The 25,684-nt window shown below is 38.1% G+C and overlaps 1 protein-coding gene across 1 annotated transcript; it reads left to right on the forward strand.

The window, feature by feature from the left end:
- Nucleotides 1-7,102: 7,102 nt before the first annotated feature.
- Nucleotides 7,103-23,631, forward strand: IL18 (interleukin 18). Its single transcript, XM_007936607.1, has 5 exons — nt 7,103-7,181; nt 7,983-7,994; nt 17,600-17,737; nt 19,607-19,743; nt 23,395-23,631. The coding sequence occupies exons 1-5, from the start codon at nt 7,103-7,105 to the stop codon at nt 23,629-23,631; spliced, it is 603 nt and encodes a 200-aa protein (XP_007934798.1).
- The last annotated feature ends 2,053 nt before the right edge of the window (nt 23,632-25,684 follow it).

Here is a 25,684-nt window from a genome sequence, read left to right on the forward strand (position 1 = left end):
AAAATTAAAAAAAAAAAAAGAAATCAGACAACATATTGCACTAGATGAATCTGCTACAAAAGACCTCTTTAAAGTGTTAAAGGACAAAAATGTCACTTCGAAGACTAAGGTGCACCTGATCCAAACCATAGTATTTTCAATAGGCTTATTATATGTATGTGAAAGCTGGACAATGAATAAGGAAGACCAAAGAAGAATTGATGCATTTGAATTGTGTTGGCAAAGAATACCGAAAATACCACGGACTGCCAGAAGAATGAACAAATCTGTCTTTGAAAAAGTATAGCCTAAAGGCTGCTTAGAAGCAAGAGTGGCCAGACTTTGGTCTCACCTACTTTAGTCATTTTGTCAGAAGGGACCAGTCCATGGAGAAGGATATCATATTGGTAAAAAAAGAGGGACAGTGAAAAAGGGCAATGTTCTTGTTAGCTGGTGCTGCTCTGACAAGACTATACCACAACTTGGATAGCTTTAACAAACAGGAGTTTTATGCTCTTACAGTTTGGAAACTTTAAGTCCGAGTTCAAAGTGCCAGGCTATAGCTAGGGGCTGGGTGAAAGCCCCTCACCTTGGGGTTCAGCTCTGCCTCCTGCTCTCAGCCTGCTGAAGCTGGAGGCTTTTCTTCACTTAGACAGGTGCTAGCTGCTGAGGCTGACAAGCCCAAGGTTGACAACTAAAAAGACACAGTCCCAATGTTACTAAACCATACCGCAGGCCATTCATTCAAGTGCAGTGAAAGTCCCAGGGTTGGCAGAGCATGGCAAGCTGCTGAGCAATGACACAGCTACATGCAGGGTTCAAGCGTGAGACCGTTCCCCAAGCCTTTCTCTTATATACAGGAAGCAAACCACATCCCTAAGGCAGCTACTCAGCTGCTCTCAGTAGATTCCACCATGGAGTTGATTACCAGTCTCATCATGGGGAGCACTACATCCAGCTGCCCAGCCACTCAACCAGGCCCAGCCAAGTTGACACACAAACTTAACTACCACAGGAAGACTCTCAGCAAGATGGATTGACACAGTGGCTGCAAGGATGCACTCAAGCATAGCACACATTATGAGAATGGCCCACACCAGGCAACATTTCGTTCTGTTGTACACAGGGTCATTATGAGCCGAAGCCGACTCCCCAGCACCTAACAACAACAGCAGCATGCTGACCTGAATAACTGTAATGAATCTTTTTGATAATGGTGACGTTGATGGCACAGTTTTATGCCTTAATCACTGTCTGAGGACTGATGTCAATCTGTGCTGCAATGTTCACCACTGTAGTAAAATGGAAGAAAAAGAAGTAAGTTTTTCATAAAACTAATTGCATTCACTTTAAATAACCGTCCTTCATTCTGATTTTATGTTCTTCTTAATTCTTTTGATGTTAAAGTATCATTTCATGAGATAAAGATATAAAGATTTTAAAATTTTTGTACATCCTCACTTGATAAAATAGAAAGCTGCCTATTCAATGATAACCTCTTCTTCATTATCATTTTTGTTATTATTTTAACAGTCCATTAATCCAAAAGTCTGGGAAATACTAATCTAATTCCTCTTGCATACTTTACATTGTATATCTAAACAGGTGGTTATCTATCCAGTTCTTAAAATATTTCCAGAAAAAAAAAAATAATTCCACCTAATATATGAATAATCAATTGAAGAGAACATCATGGACATTTTGCTTTATTTTAAAAATCTTATCTTCAGTGTGTAAGTTAAAGAATAAATGGGTGAGAAGTCAGTCAGTCTGTGTGGGGGATAGTTATAGTTGTCTGGTGCTTTAAAATGCTCAAAAGGCTGTTGTCATTATCTCATTTAATCTTTTTTAACGATCCTATGAAATAAGCAGACACTGAGATATTTAGGTTGCTTTATAATAAGGAAGAAAGGTTTGTCCCAAAACTAAAAAAAGGGTAAATTATAAAGATAAATTATCTTTATATCTTTATATCTAGAGGAAAAAAATCACTGGCAATGGGCTATTAAAGATTGGAGCTTGATCACTGTTTGATCCCATTTCATGCTTTCATGTTAATTGGCCCTACTGGACACTACAATTAACCTGGAGGATGAAACCTTGTCATTTGGATTTCAGTCACATATGTATTCTTATCATATACTTTTTAAATGCCCTTTGTTTTTTCTTCTGACAGTTACCACACCAAGCACCTCAGACTATTATGCCACAGACTGTTGTAATCGCTGTTATGGGCATGATGTTTTTATGGCCTTCTGAAATGAAAGCTAGCTATCTTATTTGCTTAGTTGAAACAAAACAAAAATAATTAGCTACTTATGGAAGCAATTTGTTCCCTAACTCTAGAACCTTTTTGTTTTTTATATTGTCTTTTGTTTTTTATATTGTATCTGAGCTGGCATAACAAAGTCACCTTGTTAATTTTTTTGCTTGCAAGTTCATACAATTTAGCACTTGTTCAAGTAAAAAATGCTAGGAAATTTGTTTCTGTTAATTATTTTCAAGGCTGTGATATTTACACTCTGCTCTTTAAAAGTTACATTTTAGGTGCTATAATTACACTGTAAGAAGTCCAGTAGGATTGAATATTTGGCACTGCTAGATAACGACTTCACACAATCCAGGAAAGATTTTTGTGCTGAAGCGTGCATGAACAGAAAGTCTCAAAAAAGACAAAGAAATTAATGTGTGAAAAGGAGGTGTTTGCAATGGACCAAGCAGATCACTTTAAGTAGTGATTTTTGCATTGAAAGAAATACCCGTGTTCTGTCGACCTAGACTAGAACCCACATTTGAAGGCGGGTCCAAGGCGTGCCAGCACCAGTCTCCTCCCTCCATGTTCTTCTTTTCTCTCCAGCTCTGGGCCCCCTCCTTTTCTCGCCGGAAGGCTGCTGGCTCCGGACAAGCAGCAGCGAGAAATTGGTTTCCAATGCTTTTTGTACTTCTGGCTGCCTGCTTTGACTGCTGAAAGGGCTGGCGCCTTCTACGATCTGCATAGCCTCAGGAAAACGAAACAGACCTTCCAGATCGCTCCCTCTTGTAGGAACCTCTTGGGCATAGGTAAGAAATGCCATTCCTCTGTATTTGAAAAACTGGGCATGGCAGTTAGAGGTAATTAAGCTAGAAAAGTGATGGAGAGAAACAAATCCTCTGACATCACAATGAATGACAATAGGAACGTGAGTAACAGGCAAAATCAGAATAGAAACTTTTTCTCTCTGTTATCAAATATTGAAGAGTATCACAACTAAAGCAGAGGTTCTCAAACTTTTCTGTCTCAGGACACTTTTACACTCTTAAAAATTATCAAGGATCGTCAAGAGTTTTTGTTTATCTAGGTTATTTACTGTATTACGGTAATTTACTGTATTAGAAATTTAAAAATAGCTATTTATTAATTCCTACCACTCGTCTGTCACTTTGCCGTACTGTGGTGGTTGCGTGTTGCTGTGAGGCTGGAGGATATACTACCCATATTTCAAATACCAGCAGGATCACCCATGGTGGACAGGTTTCAGTGGAGCTTCCAAACCAAGATGGGAAGAAGGGCACAGCCATCCACTTCTGAAAAAATTGAATTATAATTCATTTAAAATAACAACAATAAACATCACATGTTAACATAAATAAAATTTTTAATTTTAAAGTAATTGTTTTAAAAAAAAAATCTAGTTTGAAGAATGACATTTTTCATTACAAATCTCCTTAATGTTTGGCTTAATAGAAGACAGCTGGAGTCTTTACCGGCTTCTGCATTTGGTCTGTTGCAGAATTATGTATAATGTTGTTGTTATGTGCCGTCGAGTCAGACCTGACTCCTTGGATTTCTGAGGCAGTATCACTAAGGAAGTAGATTGCCCAACCTTCCTTCTGAGGAGTAGCTTGGTGGGTTTGAACCCCAGTCTTCTGGTTAGCAGTCAAGTGCCTTAGGCACTATGTAGCCTCTGGTAAACTCCTGAGACAATGAGAGTGAACAAATCAAGAACACCTCAGAATTTTATTATGACAATAGTTTTGACCCCATGAACCCCCAGAAAATCTCTGCTTTAGAATGACTAAATAAGGATCTCTTAAAGGGAGTCTCAACTTTAAAACAAGTATTTTAAAAACAAACAAAATGCTTGCCCAAGTTTAATAATCTTGATGGAATCTGCATCTCCACCCTTAGGTTGGGCTGCAATTGGGCAATATTATAGCTTTCTCCAGAAGGATTTTTTTTTTTATTAGAAAAGAGTCAAATAATCATCTCTATATTGAAGTATGAGTAACAAAAATTAGGACACCCTTTTTATTAGTTTGCATTGATTTGGCTCTGACTCATGGTAACCTTATGTATAACAGAACAAAATATTGCCTGGTTCTGTGCCATCTTCATGATTGTTGTTACGTTTGAATCCATTGTTATAGCTTTTGAATATAAAAATTCTACTAGTCCTTTTACATATTTTTTGCCTAGATACAACTATTTTAAGTTCTATTAAATCTTCTCTCGAGCTATCTTTTTTATCTGACTTGTTTATAATAGTCCTACCTCATGAATTTGTTATAGTACCTGTTTCTACTATCATCAGTACTCTAATTGCCAGCTCAGTATCCTGAAGCATATTCCTATTGCCTATGAGATTAAATTCAAAGTTTTCTACATGACTTTAAAAGTTCCCCATAATCTAAGCCCATTTTACCTTATATTCACTACCTCCCAGTGGATCTTTTCCACTGCAGTAAGAAAATCACTCAATTCAGTCCATCCCATACTGTAACATTGTTCTGATTGTCAGATAAATGCTCTTCCATGCCCTTGTGTATCTGCCAAATCTAATCTGTGCTTTTCTCCATCTATTCAAATCTTAAACTTCCTTTGAAGTTAAATTCAATTGTCTTTCCTACCTAAGACCATTCCAACTATATCAGTTCCATTTTGTCTTGTTTTGTTCTGAGTTTCTTTTTATTTATTTTGCTTCTCCAAAGTATTATAACACTTGAGTCTGTATTTAACAGTTGATTAAATATGCCTTTTTTTTATTACTATTTATTTATTTTTTTAAGTCTCTTTTTCTCCTTACCCCATCTTCTACTCACACATTCATAAGATGGCAAGGTTTTCAAGGATAAAATGATTTATAGACCTGAAAAATTACATTTTGATCTTGATGCTGTCAAACCAAACTCCAAACAGAAATGTTTGTTTATTTGCCTCTAATAAATGGTTCTTTCTTTGCAATTTAACTAGAATCTAGAATCACAGAATAATTAAATTAAAAAAGACCATGAAGACTGATTCATCCACTTCCTTGTACCAGTGAGGGAACTGAAGCCCTCAGAATTAAATAATTTGCCTGGACATGATTGCAGCGAATGTGACCTAATCTCAATAATGATATTCTGTTATCCACTAGTCTCAGTCTAGTTTCTAAAAGATAGTATAACTGAAACATGTCATTTTTGTTCTTTCAAAGATCCAATTGGTGCCGCATAATCCTGGGTGCTGCATAATCAGTCAATAATCTGAGAATCTTAGATAAAATATTCAAAGCATTTTTATCCACATGGAACCATAAATCTCACAGATTAAAGAAAGCAAACAAACATGCATGAGAAAGGAAAAGAGAAAAATTAGGAGGAAGAGGGAAGCTGGAAAGAACACAACACTTTGTAATCATAGCTATGTTGAGGACCTAACAAAAAAGATTGGTGGAAAAAGAAAACAAATGATGGATCCAAAATAAACATTCATATCCAATAAAAAAGAAACTATTGTGGGGAAAAACATTAGAGGAATTACTCTATTAAAAATTTTTTTTTTTCAGGCCCTCATTTTCTTCTTTTTTATTGGCTTTCAGATGGAGTGAAAGTTTTAAGGCTGTATTCTACTAGTCCTTTTACACACTGTTGTCATGGTAACAGGTTTTATCATCGTGTTTATTCACTTAGCAAACACTTACTGAGTTCCTGCTGTATAATAAGCTCTCTCCAAGTCTTGAGAATTCAAATCCTTGTCTTAAACTCAGAGTGAAGCTGGGCAGACTTATGTGTAATCAAAGTAATCTTAATTAAGTGTGTTGTTGTTGTTATGTGCTTGTGTTATATGTTATGAGTCTGACCCGACTCATAGTGACCCCTCCTTGGGTTGCTGAAGCGGTATCACTACGGAAGTAGATTGCTCAACCTTCCTTCTGAGGAGTGGCTGTTGGGTTTGAACCTCCAGCCTTCTAGTTAGCAGTCAAATGCCTTAGGCACTACACCACCAGAGCTCCCTATGCTGAAAAACACCCCCAAACAAATAACTTTGGAATAAAAGTTAAAGACAAGAAAATGATAGAAAGAAGGCCCACGTACCACTAAGACTTTGTTTTTGGTTTGGCTAAGAGAGAAAGAGGACCATCAGATGCCAGAGCCCTTTTGCCTCCTCCCATCTTAGCCTAACCCCTAGGCAGCAACACCATTTTTATCATCATCTTACCTTTAGCACTTTGACAATGAAGTCACAAAACTTCAGCCTCTCACCCATGGGAGCTTATTTGTGGTAATACAGGGATGGAATCAATGCCTAGTTAAAGGACAGGATTTAGGTGTGTTTCTAGAATCCTCAGCTACATCTATATTTATATTGATAATATATTTCTATCCCACACACACAAAGAATACTCAAACGATAGCTCAGTTCAACACAAACAAAAAAACAAACTCAGCTGTCGAGTCGATTTCGACTCATAGCAACCCCTCCTTGGGTTTCCAAGGCAGTATCACTATGGAAGTAGATTGCCCCATCTTCCTTCCGAGGAGTGGCTGGTGGATTTGAACCGCCAGTCTTCTGGTTAGCAGTCAAATGCCTTAGGCACTACACCACCAGAGTTCCCTGTTTAGTTCAATAGTGGGCCACCCTTTATAACATTGTTTCAATGAGAAAATGCTTTCCATACCCAAATATTGGATGATTTGCAAGGGAAAGTTTGGAATAACATGGTGTTCATAAGGTGAAGATTCCTAGCGTTTATTAAATGCCCCGAGTGTTCATCAGCACACTGACGATACACTGATTTCTGAATTTGGAGGTAGTACAAAATGACAGTGGAACAATTGTTACCTCTTAACAGATGACTCTCTGCTTTCTTTAGGAATAAAGATGGCTGCTGTACCAGTAGACGACAATTGCATCAACTTTGTAGAAATGAAATTTATTGACAATACACTTTACTTTATACGTAAGTCTAAAGCAATAGGCCATATTAGAGAAATGAATTCAATTAGAAAAAAACTGTTGTAGGTAAACTAGTAAGTGACTCCTTTCTGTCACCAACTTCCATTGATTCCATTAATATTAATTAATGGCATTCTTCCCTGGGGGAAGGGGGAATATATATATATATATATATATCATCTAGAATATAACATGTCTGAGGTCCCAGTACCTTGTTCCAGCACACATCCTGGCCCTTCAACTAATGGTAGCCCACTCCCAAGGTAGTAGCAGGTGCAAGTAATGAAAATTCTATATAACTGGTTACATTCAGAGAATACTATTTCCCAAAGCAAAGTGGCAGATTATGTAAGACATATATAAAATCTAGAGTTCTGTGAGTGGGGTATACCATCTTATGTAAAGATATTTGACGAATTAAAATGGATTCTTATGCTCTTCCATGGGCAGTTCTTCCATTGAAAGTCTGGCTTCATTCGAGTGCATCATAGAAATTCCTTAGGTGACTTTCCATCGAAGCAATAAATGTACAAATATAATCCATCATTTTAAAATTTCCTTTTAGCTGCAAACTTAAATTTATAAACTGGATTTAAAGTTTTATATCTAACTTTCCTTAGAATAATGAGCTTCATTTTATGGGATCTTTTGACTGATTATATATTTAGATGGAGGCCAATAAAGGCCATCACAGTTAAGATAGCAGTTAAATAAAAACAAAATAAAAATAAAGAGAGGAATGAGAAGAGATTCTGAGATGAAATACAGAATTTAATATATTTTGTTTCTTTTTTTTCCCCTTCAGCTGAAAATGATGGTAAAGTATAAATTTATTTCTTTTCTTTGCAAATTAAGTAGCTGTTTGACCAAGATTCCACAGACATATTCACCATTCTCAGATGGAAGAAACTGTCCTCATGGTACATGTCTATTGGGAAGCTAATTTTCCCTCAAGGGAATGTGGACTCAACAACTTTGGAATGAAGGAAACCATAAATGATAAAAAAGAACCTCTCACAAAATATGCTTGTCTACATTGTTAGGAAATCCTGAAGCTCTTCAAAGCTACAAAATAAATCTTAGCTGTTACGTAGGCCCTAAACTAAGGAGGGAGCCATAAATTCTCTGGAGGGCATAGGAAAAGGGAACTGAAGCATTAAAATTATTATCCAAACTCAAGAACATCTTTCTTCATCAATCTTCCTCTCTCAGATATGCTTTGGAAAGAAGCCTGGGAGGTTCCTAGCAGGGCAGAGAATTCTGGAAGTGGAGTAGATGAGGAGGGGTGGGGCAAAGAGAATTCTGAGGTTTGAGTCATTAAATCTTCTTATTGAAGGCCTCTAGCAGCAATACTTCTGGCATTCAGGGAGGATCATACCTATAATTAGCCTGTGAACCTCTAGCAAATCCTTAGATTGTTACTGGTCATTAGGTTCTAATACTTTTTTTTTCCTTAAAAGTAGCAGTTTCTCCATTCTTAATGTGATCCTTTTTAGACTGGAAATTCAAACCAACAATTTTTTTAAAATACATTTTATTGAAATATAATTTCTGTAACAGTGAAGTACGCAAAACTAGTTGGATGCGACTGGACGGCACATAACAACAACAAAGTGACATGGGTCAATGCTTTTTTTTTTTTTTTTTGCAGTGCTCCCTCCCCTCCCCTTCCACCCCTAGTAATCAACAAAAAAAGTTTCCTTCCATATATAAACCTTTCTTTGACTTTTTACAATAATGAACTAATACTATATTTGTCCTCCTGTGATTATTTCACTCAGCATGTCCTCCAAGTTCATCCATATTATGCAGTGTTTTGCAGATTGTACATTATTCTTTATGTTTCATAGTATTCCATTGTGTGTATGTACTGTAGTTTGGTTATCCACTCTTCTGTTGATGGGCACCTAGGATGCTTCCATCTTTTTGCTATTGTAAATAGTGCTGCAGTGAACATAGGTGTGCATATATCTGTTCACGTCCTGGGTTTCACTTCTTTAGGATATATACCTAGTAATGGGATTGCTGGGTCAAATGGTATTTTTAATTCCAGCTTTTTAAGGAATTGCCATACTGTTTTCCATAGAGGTTGTATCATTTCTCAATCCCACCAGCACTGTATGAGAGTCCCAGTCTCTCCGTACCCTCGCCAGCATTTGTTATGTTCTGTCTTGTTGAACTTTGCCATTAGTGCTGGGGTGAGATGGTATCTCGTTGTTTTCATCTGAATGTCTTTATGCCTAATGAGTGTGAGCATTCTTCATGTATTTCTGAATATCTTCTTTGGTGAAGTGTCTATTCATGTCTTCTGCCCATTTTTGAATTGGATTGTTAATCTTTTTACTGTTGAGGTGTTGGAGTTTTCTATAAATTTTAGAGATAAGTCCCTTGTCACACATGTAATTATTGACCAAATATGAATTTGTTGCTGTCATTTTGTTATGTGCTTTTTTTGTGATGTTCCTGATTTCTTTGTTCCATGTAATTTTTGGTGCTGAGCTTATTTTATTTATGAATCATGCTATCATTTCCTTCATTGTTATTGTTTTAGTGTTTGCTAAATATTTGTCCTGGTCCTCTTTTTTATTTTGATGGGAAGGTTTATCATTTTTCTTTGAGGTTACCCTGTGATTTATAATTTTCTTCCCAAATTTAGAACAGTCCATTCTATCTTGCAGTTGTCTTGACTTCTCTATCATTTAGTTCTGTAATTACACAATTTTTTCCTGCTTTTTGGTTTGTAGTTGTCCTCATTTGTCAATTGATGTCTCTGGTTCCCTGTTCACAATCTTGTACGCTTATTTACTTCGGATACTTCCATAACTGGGTTGGTTTCTAGGTTATGTCATCATGTGTCAATTGGTTTTTTGCTATTGTTGGTTCTCTGTCCAAACGGCTCCCTTTAGCATTTCTTGTAAGGTTGGTCTGGTTTTAACAAATTCCCTTAATTTCTTGCTGGAAATGTCCTAATTTCACCATCATATTTGAGGGACAATTTTGCCAGGTATGTAATTCTTGGTTGGAAATTTTCTCTTTCCGGGTTTTATATATACCATCCCATTGTCTTCTCACCTGCATGGTTTCTGCCAAGAAATCCGAGCTTAGTCTTATCAGTTGCCCCTTGTAGGTAACTTCATTTTTCCCATGCTGCTTTCAGGATTCTTTCTTTGTCTATGGTTTTGGTGAGTTTGATGATGATATGTCTTGGTGATTTTCTTTTGGGGTCTATCCTGTTTGGGGTTCGTTTGACTTCTTGAATGGATATATTCTCACCTTTCATCATACCAGGGAAATCCTCTTCCAACAAATGTTTGACAATTTTCTCTGTTATTTTATTTGTCTCTTCTTGTTCTGGAATTCTGATTACACATAGGTTATTCCTTTTGAAGGTATCCCACATGAACCTTAGAGTTTTTTCATTTTGCTTCGATCTTTTTTCTGATTGATCCCTTTTCAAAGAAGTATTGAGGTATTTGTCTTCAGTCTCACTAATTCTGTCTTCCACTGATTCAATTCTACTCCTTTGTGCATTCAATGTGTTATCTGTTTCTGAAAATTTAGTATTAATTTTCTGGATTTCTGTCTGTGGATTTTGTATCATTTCTAATTTTTCATTTACATTGTTCTGGTTACCTAGGGCTGCTTTGACAGGAATATACCACAAGTGGGATGGCCTTAACAAACAGGAGTTTATTCTTACAATTTGGAGGCTTTAAGTCCAAGTTCAAAGTGCCAGGGTCTATGGGCTGGATGAAAGCCCCTTGACCTTAGGCTTCAGCTCTGCCTCCTGCTCCTGGCCCATTGAAGCTGGAGGCTTTTCTGCTGCTGTCTGCTGAGGCTGACAAGTCCAAGGTTGACAAATAATAAGGCACAGTCCTGATATTGCCAAACCATACGCAGGCCATTAATTCAAGTCCATTGAAAGTCCCAGGATCAGCAGAGCATGGCAGACTACTAAACAAAATTCTGCTACATGCAGGTTTCAAGTGTGCCATAAGCTAGAAACCATTCCCCAAGGCTTCTCCTTATATACAGGAAGCAGACCACATCCCTAAGGCAGTTACTCAGTTGCTCACAGTAGATTCCACCATGGAGTTGATTACCAGTATCATCATGGGGCATACTACATCCAGCTGCGCAGCCACTCCATCAGGCCCAGCCAAGTTGACCCACAAACAACTACCACAATTCCACCCCTTGTCAACTTGGCACCTGTACACATCTTCAATGGGTGGCATCCATACAGATCTCCTTCACTGGGTGGCTCTAATCTCATAGTTCCTAAGTGGCAACCTCACCCCCTTTGCCTGGTGGGCCCTATTCCTCTACCTCTTGGGTATGGTAGCCCTGCCCTCTGTCCCTTGGGCAGTGGCTATGGCTCCATCTCACCAGCCCACATGAACGAGCAGCCCCACACTCCAGAACCAAGTTGGTGAAGGTCTAACTCTTTGAAACCCAGGATGTTATGGTGGTTCCACCCCCAGAGGCCATAGTCCTACCCTTTGAAGCTGAGGCAGCTCTGCTTCTCGTTTCCTTGTTCTCTCCACTTCTGCCAATTAATGCCAAAGGCAACCCACTCTGCTAGAAATCTTCCTGCCCCAAAAGCACTCAGCTTTCTTGCTCCATGGCTGGCCAAACTGCTACTCCATTTCATGCTGGTCTCTTCTACCAATTAACGCCCAAAGGCTATCCACTCCACCAGAAAGCTGCCTGCACAATGGCATCCAGCCTTCTCCTCTGTGGGCTGGTAAGACTGTAGCTGTTTCATGCTGGTTCTCTCGGCTCTGCTTCTGTCATCTCTCATGCCAGTCTCTCAACTCTGCTCCTGCTATCTCTCATACCATATGCCAGGGTCTCTCTGCCAGGGTCTCTGGTCAAGGACACACTCTACTCCTGTTTCCACATTTTAGGTAGCTGTCAGAGAAGCACCCCACTCTCTTAGTACCGTATGTGTTAGGTTGGGTTCTCTAGAGAAGCAAAACCAGTAAAGCTTAGAGAGAGAGAAAAAAAATTATCTTAGGAAGATGGCTCACACACTTAAAGAAGCTGGCAAGTCCCAAGTTCTTGGATCCAACGTCAAGCTGGAAGCTTTTCCCAACTCAAGCAGCTGCAGGGGCTGATGAGCTCAAGGTTGGCAGGCAGTATACTGGCTGTTGACTTCAATGAATGACAAATCCAAATCTCCAGGCCAAATGGTGGATTGTTCGCTCACAGTCAGTTGTAGGCAGCACAACAGAATCCCAATCCACAGAAGAGTGGCTCTTTTTCCCAAGATGTCTATAAATATATTGGAAGCAGGCCACACCCCTAGAGAAACTCCCTTCCAACCGATTGGCTGCTCAAAGCTTATACATCTGATCTCATCATGGGAATAACCCACATCACAACTGTTTAAACCACTCAGAATTGTGGTCCAGCCAAATTGACACAGGACTCCAACTATTACAGTCATTTTGTTCTTGTATTGTCTTTCAAAATTGTTCTAGGGATTTCTCTGTGTTTTCCTCAATTTTGTCAGTGTTCTCCTTGATCTCTTTCTCAATCCATTGAAGGTACCTAAATAATTCTTTTGAATTCTTTATCAGGGAGTTCCGATGCTGCTGCTTCCTCAGGGATGTGTTTTGGGTCTGTATCCTGGTCCCTTATTTCTCCTGCTTTATCTTGCTTCTTTGTGTGTACTGTAATGCTCTGTTGTCTCCAAGACATTGTGACATTCTTGTGTTTATATTTAATTGGTGATTGTATGTTGGAGTGATCTGCCCAAGATTTTCATCTTCTTTGGATGTTATCTATGTAAGCAGGATACTGTGCTCCTCTATTCACTAGTTGGCAGTACTTATATATTCTCCTTTCCCCTTGTCGGCCTCCCGTATGTCCCTACCATCCTTGGCCAATGGAGCCTGTTCTTAGGTTCCTGGAAGCCGAATGAGAATGCTGTCACTTTTAATATCCAAAATGGCCACTGCTTGTAAACATTCAAAATGGCTGCACCCTGGGTTACTTTAAATATCCAAAATGGCCATCACTTGTAAGCAATCAAAATGGCTACACTCTCCAGACAGCTGAAAGTCCACAGCTCAGGTTGTCTTCCTCCTTGCTGTAAGCAATCAAAATGGCTACACTCTCCAGACAGCTGAAAGTCCACAGCTCAGGTTGTCTTCCTCCTTGCTGTTTCCCTTCCTAGTCAAAGCCCACCAGTGCAGTTGTCCCTGCAGCCCTTGGCGACCAGAGCTGATCTTTAGGTCAATTTTCAAGTCCCAGCATGAATTGGATATATTCAGGCTATTGGTCCCCTCAGAGTAGCTGATAGTCTGCAGCTCCATCTGTCTCCATACTCATTGTTTTGATTCAGGTTTTTCCACTAGTTGGTGCCTAATCCACTTCTTTTTTTTTCTTCAGAGTTTTTTTTTTTTTTAATTGTGATTTGGGTGAAAGTTTACAGAGCAAATTCACTTTCCATGCAGCAGTTCACATACACTTTGTCTCATGGCATTGACTACAATTTACCACAATGCAACAGCTTCCCTCCTACTCCTCCCCATAGTTACCTCTTCCCTGTGTCCATCCCTCCATGCACTCCTGCCCCCTGAGCTGTCTCCCTTTACATAAACAGCCCTTCTTTTCTCCCATGATTGTTCTCTCCAAGGAGTGTATCTACCTGAGGTAAATGTTCAACTCATATGCCTGTCTTTTGTTTGGCTGGAAGCCACAGGTGTGGGTTTAATTCCAGACCTGAAGGGCAGCTAGGGGCCACAGTCTCAGTGGTTTCACCAGGCTCTATCAGACCAACAAACCTGGTTCTCCATCCCCCCCCCCTTTTTTTTTTATCCCCCAAATGATTTTGAGTTTTGTTCCACATTGTTCTCCCTGTCTATTCAGTATCTCCTGTATAGATCCGCTCCAAATAGTTGACAATGGTAGCCAGGCACCATCTAGTTCTTCTGGTCTCATAGTCATATAGGGTGTAGATCACATGGTCTACCAGTCACTTGGACTAATTGTTTCCATGAGTCTTTGATTTTCTTCATTCTCCTTTTTCTGGATGAAGAGAGACCCATCGTTGCATCTAGATGGCTGCTTGCAAGCTTTTAAGATCCCAATCGGTGCGTAATCCACTTCTGTATACTTTCTTTCAAAGCTCAGGGCCCCAGGATTATCTTCTGTATCTCTGTCAATTGGTTTCTCTTTTTTTGTTGTTGAAGAGGGTCTGTGTAGCTTATCTGCCTATTCTGCCATCTTACCAGAAGTCTCAGAAACAGCAGTTTTTCTTTTACACTAGTCCTTCATGTTTCTTAAAGATTGAACTGCTCTCCACTGATTTAATTCAATAAATATTGGCATCTGTATCCCAGGCATGATGCTGGGCACAAGGATAAAATGGTGAGCAAAGCACATTTCCTATAGGGAGAAACAGGTACATAAGAAAGTCAATTGGAATGTGTAATATAAGTGTTACATAGGCACAAGATGATGTGAGAGCATCAACAGATTCTGGGAAAACTGTGAAGGAGTCATACTCTAAAGTCTTGAAGAGCAAAGTGAAGGTATTCTAGGCAAACAGAAGACCACATGCAAAAGCCAGATGTGAACAAAATCACACTATGCATGAAAAATTAAGAGTAATTCAGAATGTCTTGAATGTAGAGTGGGTGTAGGAGAATGATGAGAGAAGCTACAGTGATAAAGAGGGTGCAGATCAGGAAGATTCTTTTATTCAAACCTATGGAATGTGGGCCTTATCTTGGGGGGAATGGAGAGCCACTTAATGACCTTAAGCACAATATGTATTAGCTAAAATGCAGAAGCTGAAAATTAGAAATTTTTCTCTCAAACAAAAGTCCAAGTAGGCAGTTCAAGTCCAGTGTGGCTGCTATGCAGATTGATAATGTTGGGAATCTCAGGCTTCTTCCATATTGTTACTCCATCATCCTCTAGGGCGCTGAACCCATTTACATAGTTAAAAATCATCACCGCACTTCTTAGGTGCATATCGTAGCTATTGAGAAAGAGGTAGAGATAAGGGGAAGACAAGTTCATTCCTTTTAAAAGGCCTACCTAGAGGTTGTACACATAAATTTCATTCATAGTACACTGACTGGAACTTAGTCACATGGCCACATCAAACTGCAGAAAGTCTGGAATATATAATTTTTATTCTACGTGGCCATATGCCTCATTAAAATTCAGACATAACATGATCATATTTTTTATTTTTAAAAATGTCTTTCTGGCTTTGGTATAAAGAAATTATGGGGGAAAGGCAAAAAAAGATACCAATTAAGAGGCAATTATTGGATTCTGTATAAGAAATTATGGTGATAGGAATTAAGGTAGATACAGTGGGGATGAAGAATTATAAATGGATTTTATACATATTTGTAAGAATCAACATGGTTGGGGTTGGATGTAAAAGGGATGGGAAGGAAGGCAGAAAAGATGATGCTTAAATTTTACACTTTGGAAATTTATACCATTCAGTAGAAAGGGAAACACAGGAGGAAAAAAAGGTTTGATATGCATAGAAGAATGGAAGATAAATGATGAATCTAGTTTTATATGTTACTATGTCTGTGGGATGTCCTAGTAGAGATGTCCAGTAGACTGTTGAACATGTGGATATGGGCTCAGGGGGAAGATGGGCTAGAGATACAGATGGCAGGTGGCTATAGAATAAAAAGATAACCCAGGGAAGGATAATGTAAAGTGAGATTATAAAAGTCAAAGGTCTAAACTCTGAGAAATATCAACACTTAAAGGATACAAAGGAAAGAGAAACTAATAAGGAAGACAGAGCAGACTAACAGCAGAGGAAGAAGAAAAATCAAGACAGTGTTGTCACAGAATCCCAAAAAAGTGTTTCAAGATGGAGGTAACGGGCATTGTGTTGAGTTTTGCAGCCTTGGAAATCAAGGGCCAGAAAGTACCTATTAGATTTAGCAACAAAAAATTTTGTGATCTTGGTGAAAGCAATTGATGGAGAAATGCAGGCAGAGGAAGATTGCAATGAGTGGGAGAGTGAATGGAAAATAAGGAAATGATACAGACAATCCTTGCCAGAAGCTTGGGTATTAAAAGGAGAGAAACAAGCCTGTAGCTACAGAGAGAGAGGGTTGATGGAAGGTTTTTAAATCTCAAAATGAGCTTTATGTTTCTCTGATTATAAAAACAATATGTGCTTATTATTAATAATTCAGGTGATAAAGGTTATATGAAGAAAAACAAAAACACAAAAATCACACAGAAATAACCATTGCTATCATTTTCATGTACTATTTCTATATTTCTTTCAAAATATACCTTTATATACATAAATGCTTATATTTTTATTAAAAGATATTATACTATATCTAAGCTTCTTTTTCCAATTAGCAATTTATGTGGATACTTTTCCATGACAATGAATAATTACAATTATAGTAACTTTTTAGTGGTTCCACAGTATTCCACAGTAACAGCATATAAAAATGTGTTTAATCAATTCACAATTGGTGAACATTTAAGTTGTTTTCAGTTTGTTTTTAGTATTAACTGTGCTGCCATAAAATTCTTACATAGAAATATTTACTTATTTGTCTGATTGTTTTTTTAGGATATGATCCAGGAAGTAGAATTGCTGGGGTGATAAGAGAGGGGATGATTGGTAAATCACGGTCCCAATAAAAGGAAGAGCACAGATGGGTTTATCCTTAAATACCAGGAGGGGCATCTTTTCCACGTTTTTCCTTGGGACAAAAAGGATAGAGGAAATAACTGGTGGTGCACAGTTAAGCTTGTAATTGGAGTAACAGAAGTTCACTTGCTGGAAGTTCTCTTGCTGGAAGAGACAAATGTATAGAGGATCTGAGGAGAGTGAAGAAGGTGTGAAATGGCAGCTACGGGCTTTGAAAGAAAGAGCTGAACTGGAAAACAAAAAAGGATTGAAGGATGTATTTGTAATGGAACCAATTTCCACATTTGTATACTTTTCTCAGCAGGACTCAGTTGGATTTGGAGTTTTGTAATAGACAAATGAGTTAGGGATTTAAGATATTGGCAAAAGGGTAGATAAAATGATTTAACCATAGGATCAGGTTACGTAGGGATAGATGGGAAGACAGGAGGAAATTTTTGGATAGAGAAGAAATACAAGAGTGATGAGACTAGAGGACTCAGTGATGTCTAAACATGAAAAAAAAATGAGAAAACAAAAAAGAAGATCGTGGTCAGAAAGTAGCATGTTTGAATTTGAGGTTTCAGAGGTAGAGTAGTTCTGAGTCATCAAACAGGATGTACCCTTAGAAGTGGTTAAAAACAACAGGCAACTGCATCATATGACAATGACTATAATTACTAATTATTGAGAACTGAAGTGTGTAGTATACCTATTTGTAGATGTATTTAAAAATATAGCATTTTCTTAAAGATATGTAATGTATATTGTAGAAAACCTGGAATCAGATCACTTCAGCAAGCTTGAACCAACTAAATTTGCAATCATGCGAAATTTGAACAACCAAGTTCTCTTCATTGACCAGAAAAATAGACCTGTGTTTGAGGATATGCCTGATTCTGACTGTATAGGTATTTTGTTTTTAATATTTGCAAACATAAAAATGACTAACTACTTTTTCCCATTCTATTTTACTGCCTACATCTCTCTGTACTAGACCCAATCCTTAGGTGAAAAGTCTGAGGATAGGAATCCACTTACAAAAAACTATAAGGCATTCTATAAAGTATATTGGTGTGAAAAATTGGATACAATAAATGCATTGGTAGGGATCATGACACTCTGAGGTTACATTTGGATCATCAAGCCTTTTGTTGTAATTGTATTAACTGTAAGAGATCCTTATAGAGTTGAATCCTAATTCCTGCTGGTTTTAGCTGAATATGCTAAGAATGTTTTCAAAACTGAAAATTAAAAATCAACGTAGCATTTCAAATGTATCTGTCTTCCACCCAAACTTTAAAGTGCCTTAGAAAATGAATATATTTCTTTGCTTTCCAAAGTATAAATCAAAAAAACCAAACCCACTGCCATTGAGTTGATTCCAACTCTTAGAGACCCCGTTGGGTTTCCAAGGTGGTAAATCTTTATGGCACATTGCTCTGTCTTTCTTCTGCAGAGCAGCTAGTGGGTTTGAACCACCAACCTTCTGGTTAGTAGTCAAATACTGTTCTGGTTACCTAGTGCTGCTCTGACAGAAGATATACCACAAATGGGATGGATTGAACAAACAAGAGTTCATTCTCTTAGAGTTCAGGAAGCTAGAAGTCCAAGTTCAAAGTGCCAGGCTCTAGGGGCTGTGTGAAAGCCCCTCAACGTTGGGCTTCAGCTCTGCCTCTTGCCCCTGGCCCACTGAAACTAGAGGCATCTCTTCACTCAGGCAGCTACTGGCTGCTGAGGCTAACAAGCCCAAGATCGACAAATAAAATGGTACAGTCCCAAAGCCATATGGCAGGCCATTGATTCAAGTCCAAAGGCCCAGGAGCAGCAGAACATGGCAGGCTGCTGAACAACGACTTGGCTACATGCAGGGTTCAAACATGCCATAATCTGGAGACCATTCCCAAAGCTGTTTCTTACATATGGGAAACAGACCACATCCCTAAAGCAGCTACTCAGCTGCTTGTGGTAGGTCCCATTATGGAGTTGATTGCCAGTCTCATCTTGGGGAATAAACTACCACCAGCTGCCCAGCCACTCAACCAGGCCCAGCCAAGTTGACACACAAACTTAACCACCACAAATGCCTTAGGCACTGCGCCACCAAATATATGAATTCCAAATACCAGCATTTTAGGCAGAGGTGAAACAATGAATGTACATTCTTGGAAAATACTGAATTTTTACCTTACTAAATAAAATTGTAATGTTCTTATTAACATTTTAAAGTTAAAAACAAATCACGAAAGGATAAATACTCTATGACCTCACTTCTATGAAATATGTAAATATATAGAGACCAAAGCTTATCAGTGGTTATTGGGTAGCAGGGAGGAGGAGTGGGGGAGTCATTGTTTATAGGGCCCTGAGTTTCTGTTAATGGTGATGGAATAATTTTAAAAAGGATAGTAGTAATGCTTTCCCAACATGATGAATATAATTAGTGTCATGGAATTATACACGTAAAAGTTGTTGAATTGGCAAATGTTTTGTTAGGTATTTTTACCACACACAAAAAAGTGAAACACAATCTTTTAGTGTTCAGAATATCTTTAAGATACTCAAAAAGTTGTTGCATGTATGCTGTAATACACATTTAAATGTGTTTTCAAGATTGTCTAACCAGTTATATACATATAGTCTCCTTCTCCTGACTGGTGGAATCTAAGTGCAGGATTGGTAATGGGTCTATTGGGACTATCTTTTGGTTAATTTCCATAAATATTAATTTGCGAAAAATTCTTCTACCTGGTGTTCTCACTTATTAATGTTTATTTCAGATAATGCACCCCAGACTATATTTATAATAAAAATGTATAAAGATAGCCAACCTAGAGCTCTGGCAGTAACTATCTCTGTGAAGTGCATGAAAAGAATTTTCACTCTCTCCTGTAACAACAAAACTATTAACTTTAAGGTAAGACCAAGTCTCAATTCATTTTTAGTATTATTTATGAATTAAAACAATAGCAAGGAGCAAAAAACTATTAAAATAATAACTACTAAAAATGGGAGCTCTGGTAGCATAGTGGCTAAGACACTTGCCTGCTAACCAGACGGCTGGCGGTTCAAACCCACCAGCCACTCCTCGGAAGGAAGGTTGGGCAATCCTACTTCCGTAGTGATACTGCCTCGGAAACCCAAGGAGGGGTCGCTATGAGTCGGGTTTGACTCGACGGCACATAACAACAACAACAACAAAAATGGTCAGACTTCTTAATCTATTGTAGTAATAGCATGGTTTTTCTGAGCCTGTCACAGGGAGAAAGGGACATAACACTAGTGTCATAACTTGGGCCTTCTGAATAATCAATCTAAAGATAAGTAGAAATATGAAATACATATGTGAATTATCATATTTATTTAAGAATAATATGTGACTTTCCAGAATAATTCCTGCTGCATAGAAGAAAGCTAACTGTTCTTTCTATCAACCTTAATTGTTTGTTCTGCTTCTTAGCCTAAGTCTTGGCCACATCCTCAGCTTTCAGTTATTTTATGTTACTTTTAATGTTAATCTAAGTGACTAAAATTAGCAAGATCAACTGTAAAAGTAATGATATAATGCACTTCAAAACCAGGTATCAATTATTTCTGGCAAGTAGATAAACTGTCATTAACTGTAGACCGACCCAGAGAACTTTCCTCTCAATGAGAGCAGCCAGGGGCTGCTCACAAATTGCCAATGGTAGGTGCTTCAAAGGAGAAATCCATGTTATGAAGACTTTTTCTGAGTGGAGATGTGCCAGTGTAGAACTGCTGTCACAATCACCCAGGACTCACTGATGGAAAGTTAGTGATGATCATTGTGGCAATGACAAGGGGAAAATTGGGAGAGATTTTTAAAAAGAAAAAAGCCACTCTAAAATATAATCAAAGTAAGAATAATGTGTATACAGCAGATACAGACTCCGTACAAATCCTTTAGCCATCCCTTTCAAAACGTATGTCTTCACTCTTATGATCTGACAGTCAGGAAGCTTAATTCTAATGGCATTAGAGGACTGGGATGGAGAAGGTTAAGCATGTTGCTATTAAGCAACAGAACCAGAAGGGAAGGAAGAGATAGCCATGCTCAAGCCATGTGGGGTAGAGAAGAACTAACTCAGCTGCAAAGGCAGATTTGGAAACTAGGATAAACCTGACCTACAAGTGGATTCTTGTTGTAAGAGACTAGGGAGAGTATTAAGAAAATGGAAATGTTTGGCACATAGTAGGAACTGGAGAAAATCAGGTTTTTGGGTGCCTGAGACATACACAATTTTGGTAGCCTTTTTAAAGAAAACGAATATAAAATCACCAAAAGCATAAACTCGACAATGTATTTAGAATAGGAAAAGAAGGATCCTTGGAAGAGACCTGTGCAGCTGAAGGACTCTGATACTTAAGCTGTTATCTTCAGTAAATATTAGTTGGAGGAAGGGAAGAGAGAAGGAAGGGAAGGACGAAAAAGGAGAGAAGAAGGACTAGTCTAGGATAGTTTTAGCTCTTTGTCTTTATTCCCTTGTTTCTCATTAATAAGATTCTTAGCAGTGGTTGTAGATGTAGACTAGGTTCTAGATAATAAGACACAAGTGGCTACCATTATGTTTACCTTTCTGCGCTGGTTAGTAACTATAAAGTCCTAATGCTCAGAGCTACTCCTGTTTTACTTTGGGTAAAAACCTTTACAACACTGAAAGGAATTTGCTCCAAGAGGTTACTGTCAGTGTCTATTTTCCTGGATGTGTATACATCCAGACTTGATTAACATTCTCTCAGACTTGCTGATGCACTTGAGAGAGGACCAAAAGAACAGGTGCTAGGATGAGCTTAACTTTCCTCAGGCTCAAATTCACCCCCTCTTATCTAAAGAATCCCATAGACTCTTGGAGCACTGAAGTTTCACCAGATAGGGCTTGTCATGTTGAAGTTTCCACAAAGTGCCTAGGATTGTTTCCATATCCATTTGTTGTGCATTTTCCCTGTGTTGACTTTGAGTGGTCAGTACCAAAACCAAAAAAAGCTATTGCTCCAGGATTTCTTTGCCTCTGTTCTGAAATGTAGTATCTAACTGTGGTTACAGAGATCATTTATCCTACCTACACCAATTCTCACCTTCAACTATAGCTTTCCATGCTAGGCCTAAACCAATAGGTTCATTTGCCTCTGTAGTATTTCTAGAGCTTTTAGAGCTTTGGCTAAGGATTATTTTTCACTTCCACATTAGACTTCTGATTAGTCACAAATTGGCTTCTTCAGCTTCGGGTCTCTTCCTTATATCTGGGATTCTGTAGATAGCTGCAGAAGTAGACTCCAGTGGAGGAACTAGATTATACTGTCATCAATCCAGGACCCACACTTGTTGGTAAAGGTCAAAGATCAAGAGTTATGACTATAAATTTTATAATTGATTGAGAAATTTTGAAGCATCCACCAGATTATTTCAGGCATCTTGGAAGGAGTCTGGAATACTATTTTGGGTGTGGAGGTATCTCTGTCAGTCTATAGGACCTTGGGAATCTTTGATATCATAGGGTCAAAATGAAGTTCGAAATGTCTACTGGTTCCAGGATTGACATGGAAGAACTTTGAGTGGTCTCTCGATTTTCTAGTCCATCCTGAAAAGTAGACATGATGGAATAATAGGAAAAGTGTAGGCAGTAATGACAATTAGGTGAGCAACAGACTTACAGTTTCAAGTAATCTATACTGTGGCTGAAAGATACAGGGATGAGCATTTGACCTTCCAAGGGAGAGCCTGGGCAGGTAGGCTACATTCAGGACAGTAATTCAAGAGAAGTTCTGTGAACGCGGTAGTTAAGTGATCAGCTGCTAATCAAAAGGTCAGCCAGTTGCTCCTTGAGATAAAAGTCCTGGCAATCTGCTCCCATAAAATTTACAGCCTAGGATCAGATAGGATTACATGTGTCAGAATCGACTCTACAGCACATAACAACATGGAACTGAAATGCTTGGCAGAGAGACAGAGTCAAGGGCTGATGCCTGAGCCATTACAGCTATACAGGAATCCAGGTCCTAGGCCTAGAACAAGTATCAGGTCTATTTACAGTAAGTTTCAAATCCAGTCACCATTGAACAAAGGAGCTGAGATTCCTGGTACTTCCAGCCTCTCTCAACAGTTGTCTCAGAAACTAGAGCTAATTTAGGCCTATTGGTGGAGGACATCAATGTCTTTAACTATGAGTGGTTTTTAAAAGACAAAAATTGACATTAGCCCAAAGAGGTTGTGAGCCTTGCTGAAACTCTGCTTCATCTTGGGCAGATGTGGACTACATTTGATGAGAGAGGGAGAAAGAAGCTATCTGTTGGGTAAATTTGATTAAAACTAAAGGACTGGAGCTGAATGTGCATCTCATGGTGCGAAGAGCCAGAGTGAGTAGGGATAATAGTAGATTAGGAATTAAGAAGGAGAGATAAGTATTCCTTTATTCAGATTTTTTTCCCCCTAACTCTGGAGAAGAAAACCTTCCTTAATTCTGAGCAATATGGTACTTCAAAATAAATTATATATATTCAAATATTTCATGTCTTCAAAAAATTAAGTAATATTCTTGCTTCTCTTTAGGAAATCAGTCCTCCTGAAGTTATCAATGATACAAAAAGTGACATCATATTCTTTATGAAAAGTGTTCAAGGACAGGATGAGAAGAAAATGTTTGAATCTTCATTGTACCAAGGATACTTTCTTGCTTCTGAAAAAGATGCAGATTTTTACAAACTTATTTTGAAAGAGAAACAAATTGCGGATACATCTATAATGTTCACCATGAACCTCCAAGAACTAGGTATTAAAGATTTATAGTTTACTAGTGAAGAATGCCTGCCTTAAGCGTGGTAGTCTTTTAAGATCTATTGAAGCAGTAATACATTTGGAAAAGGGGAGTGAAAATGGTTGCACAACTCAAATAATGTAATCCATGTCACTGAATTGTACATGTAGAAATTACTGAGTTTGTGTATGTTCTACTATGTATTATCATTAATACCAAAGAGTGCATTATATTAAAAAAAAAAAAAAACTTTTATAGTTTGAACTTTCTTAGTGTTTGTGTTTCAGAAAGTTTTTAAGAGTTTCTGGGCCTATAATTGTTGTGATGAATAATGGTTTTAATTGAAGAACAGCTTTAATAAAACTGAATTGACTCCCCTTTATCCAAGTGAATAAAATATTTGTATAACATTTTTTTTTAATTGCATAGTTTGAAACACAGTCTACACTGTTAATTGGCACTTAGATTATACTCAGTAGAATTGTTTTTTCAATCTTTTGGGCTATTATCCTAATGATGAAAGAAGCTGATGTTTGAATTTTCTAAATTTTAAGAATAGCATTAAAACTATGAAGATTTTATAAAGAGACCTTTCACTTCACTAATTTATGCATTTCTTCCAAAGTCTAGATATCTTTAAAAGTCAGTTTGATCCTGAATCCAACAACATATAAAAAGGATTATTTCCAAGTTGGAAATAGAAATACCATTTGATCCAGCCATTTCATTACTAGGTATATATTCTAAAGAAGTGAGAGCCATGACAAGAACAGACATATGTATACCTATGTTCATCACAGCACTATTTACAATAGCAAAAAGTTGGAAACAATCTAGGTGTCCATCAACTGAGGAATGGAGGACATTATGCTGAGTGAAATAAGTCAATCACAGAAGGACAAATATTGTATTAGTCCATTATTGTAAAAGTCAAGGAACGGTTTATATATGGGTTTATATATGAAAGGAAATTTTCTTTGTTGGTTACCAGGGGTGGGAGGGTAGGGTAGGAACACTGTTAGATAGGTAGAGATAAGTATTGATTTGGGTGAAGAGAAGGGCAATGTACCAAATGTGAGTGATCAACATGGTGGCATTGAGGAAGACATAGAGAGGCACAAGGGAGGTACAGACAACAAAGATGAACCCTTTTGCACATACAGTACTGCGTTGTCAGTGAAGGCAAACATGGGTATATGGGTGGATAGACTGGTGGACAGGCTGAACTATTAGGTATGTCTATGCAGCAGGGAGTGTACCCAAGACCATGTATAGGGTTGGCAGACAATGGTTCTACAAGTGTATGTGTATGTTCCGTAAGAACTTCCAGGAGTATAGTAGACCTGACAAGCAACAAGGCTGTAGTCACTTCTTGGTCACAAAAAAAAAAAAAGGATTATACACTAATGCCATTTATCCCAGGAATGCAAATTGGTTTAATATCCCAAGATCAATTAAGGTATGATACCATATTAATAGAATATTGGGTAAAAACAACATGATCATCTCAATAAATTCAGAAAAGTCATTTGATAAAATCCAATTTATGATAAAAATTCTTAACAAACTTGGGATGAAAGGGAACTTTCTCAATCTGACAAAGGGCATCTATGAAAAACCTACAGCTAACATCATGCTTAATGGTGAAAGACTGCCTTTTCCTAAGATCAGGATCAAGGCATGGATGTCAGCTCTCGCAATTTCTGTTCAACATCATATTGGACCATCATATGTAGCCAGTGCAGTCAGTTTGAGCCAATCTTAATAAGATTTTAATGGATAGGAGAATTTTTTTTAATTCCAAAATAGGATTATGTTAAGCAGATTTTTGTGTCCTTTTCCTCTTAATTACATAGTTGATCAGTTTTGTTTGTTTCTGACTTTTCATTGGGCTATTTCACACTGTCATTAAATGACAGCTTTTTCTTGAGGTCTTTGAGGGGGACTCAGGAGCTCTGGTAGCATAGTGGCTAAGGCACTTGACTGCTAACCAGAAGGCTGGCAGTTCAAACCCACCAGCCACTCCTCGGAAGGAAGATGGGGCCATCTACCTCTGTAGTGGTGATACTGCCTCGGAAACCCAAG

This window comes from Orycteropus afer, unplaced genomic scaffold, assembly GCF_000298275.1.
Source record: "Orycteropus afer afer isolate SDZICR_OR568_19922 unplaced genomic scaffold, OryAfe1.0 scaffold00036, whole genome shotgun sequence".
Lineage (NCBI taxonomy): Eukaryota > Metazoa > Chordata > Mammalia > Tubulidentata > Orycteropodidae > Orycteropus > Orycteropus afer.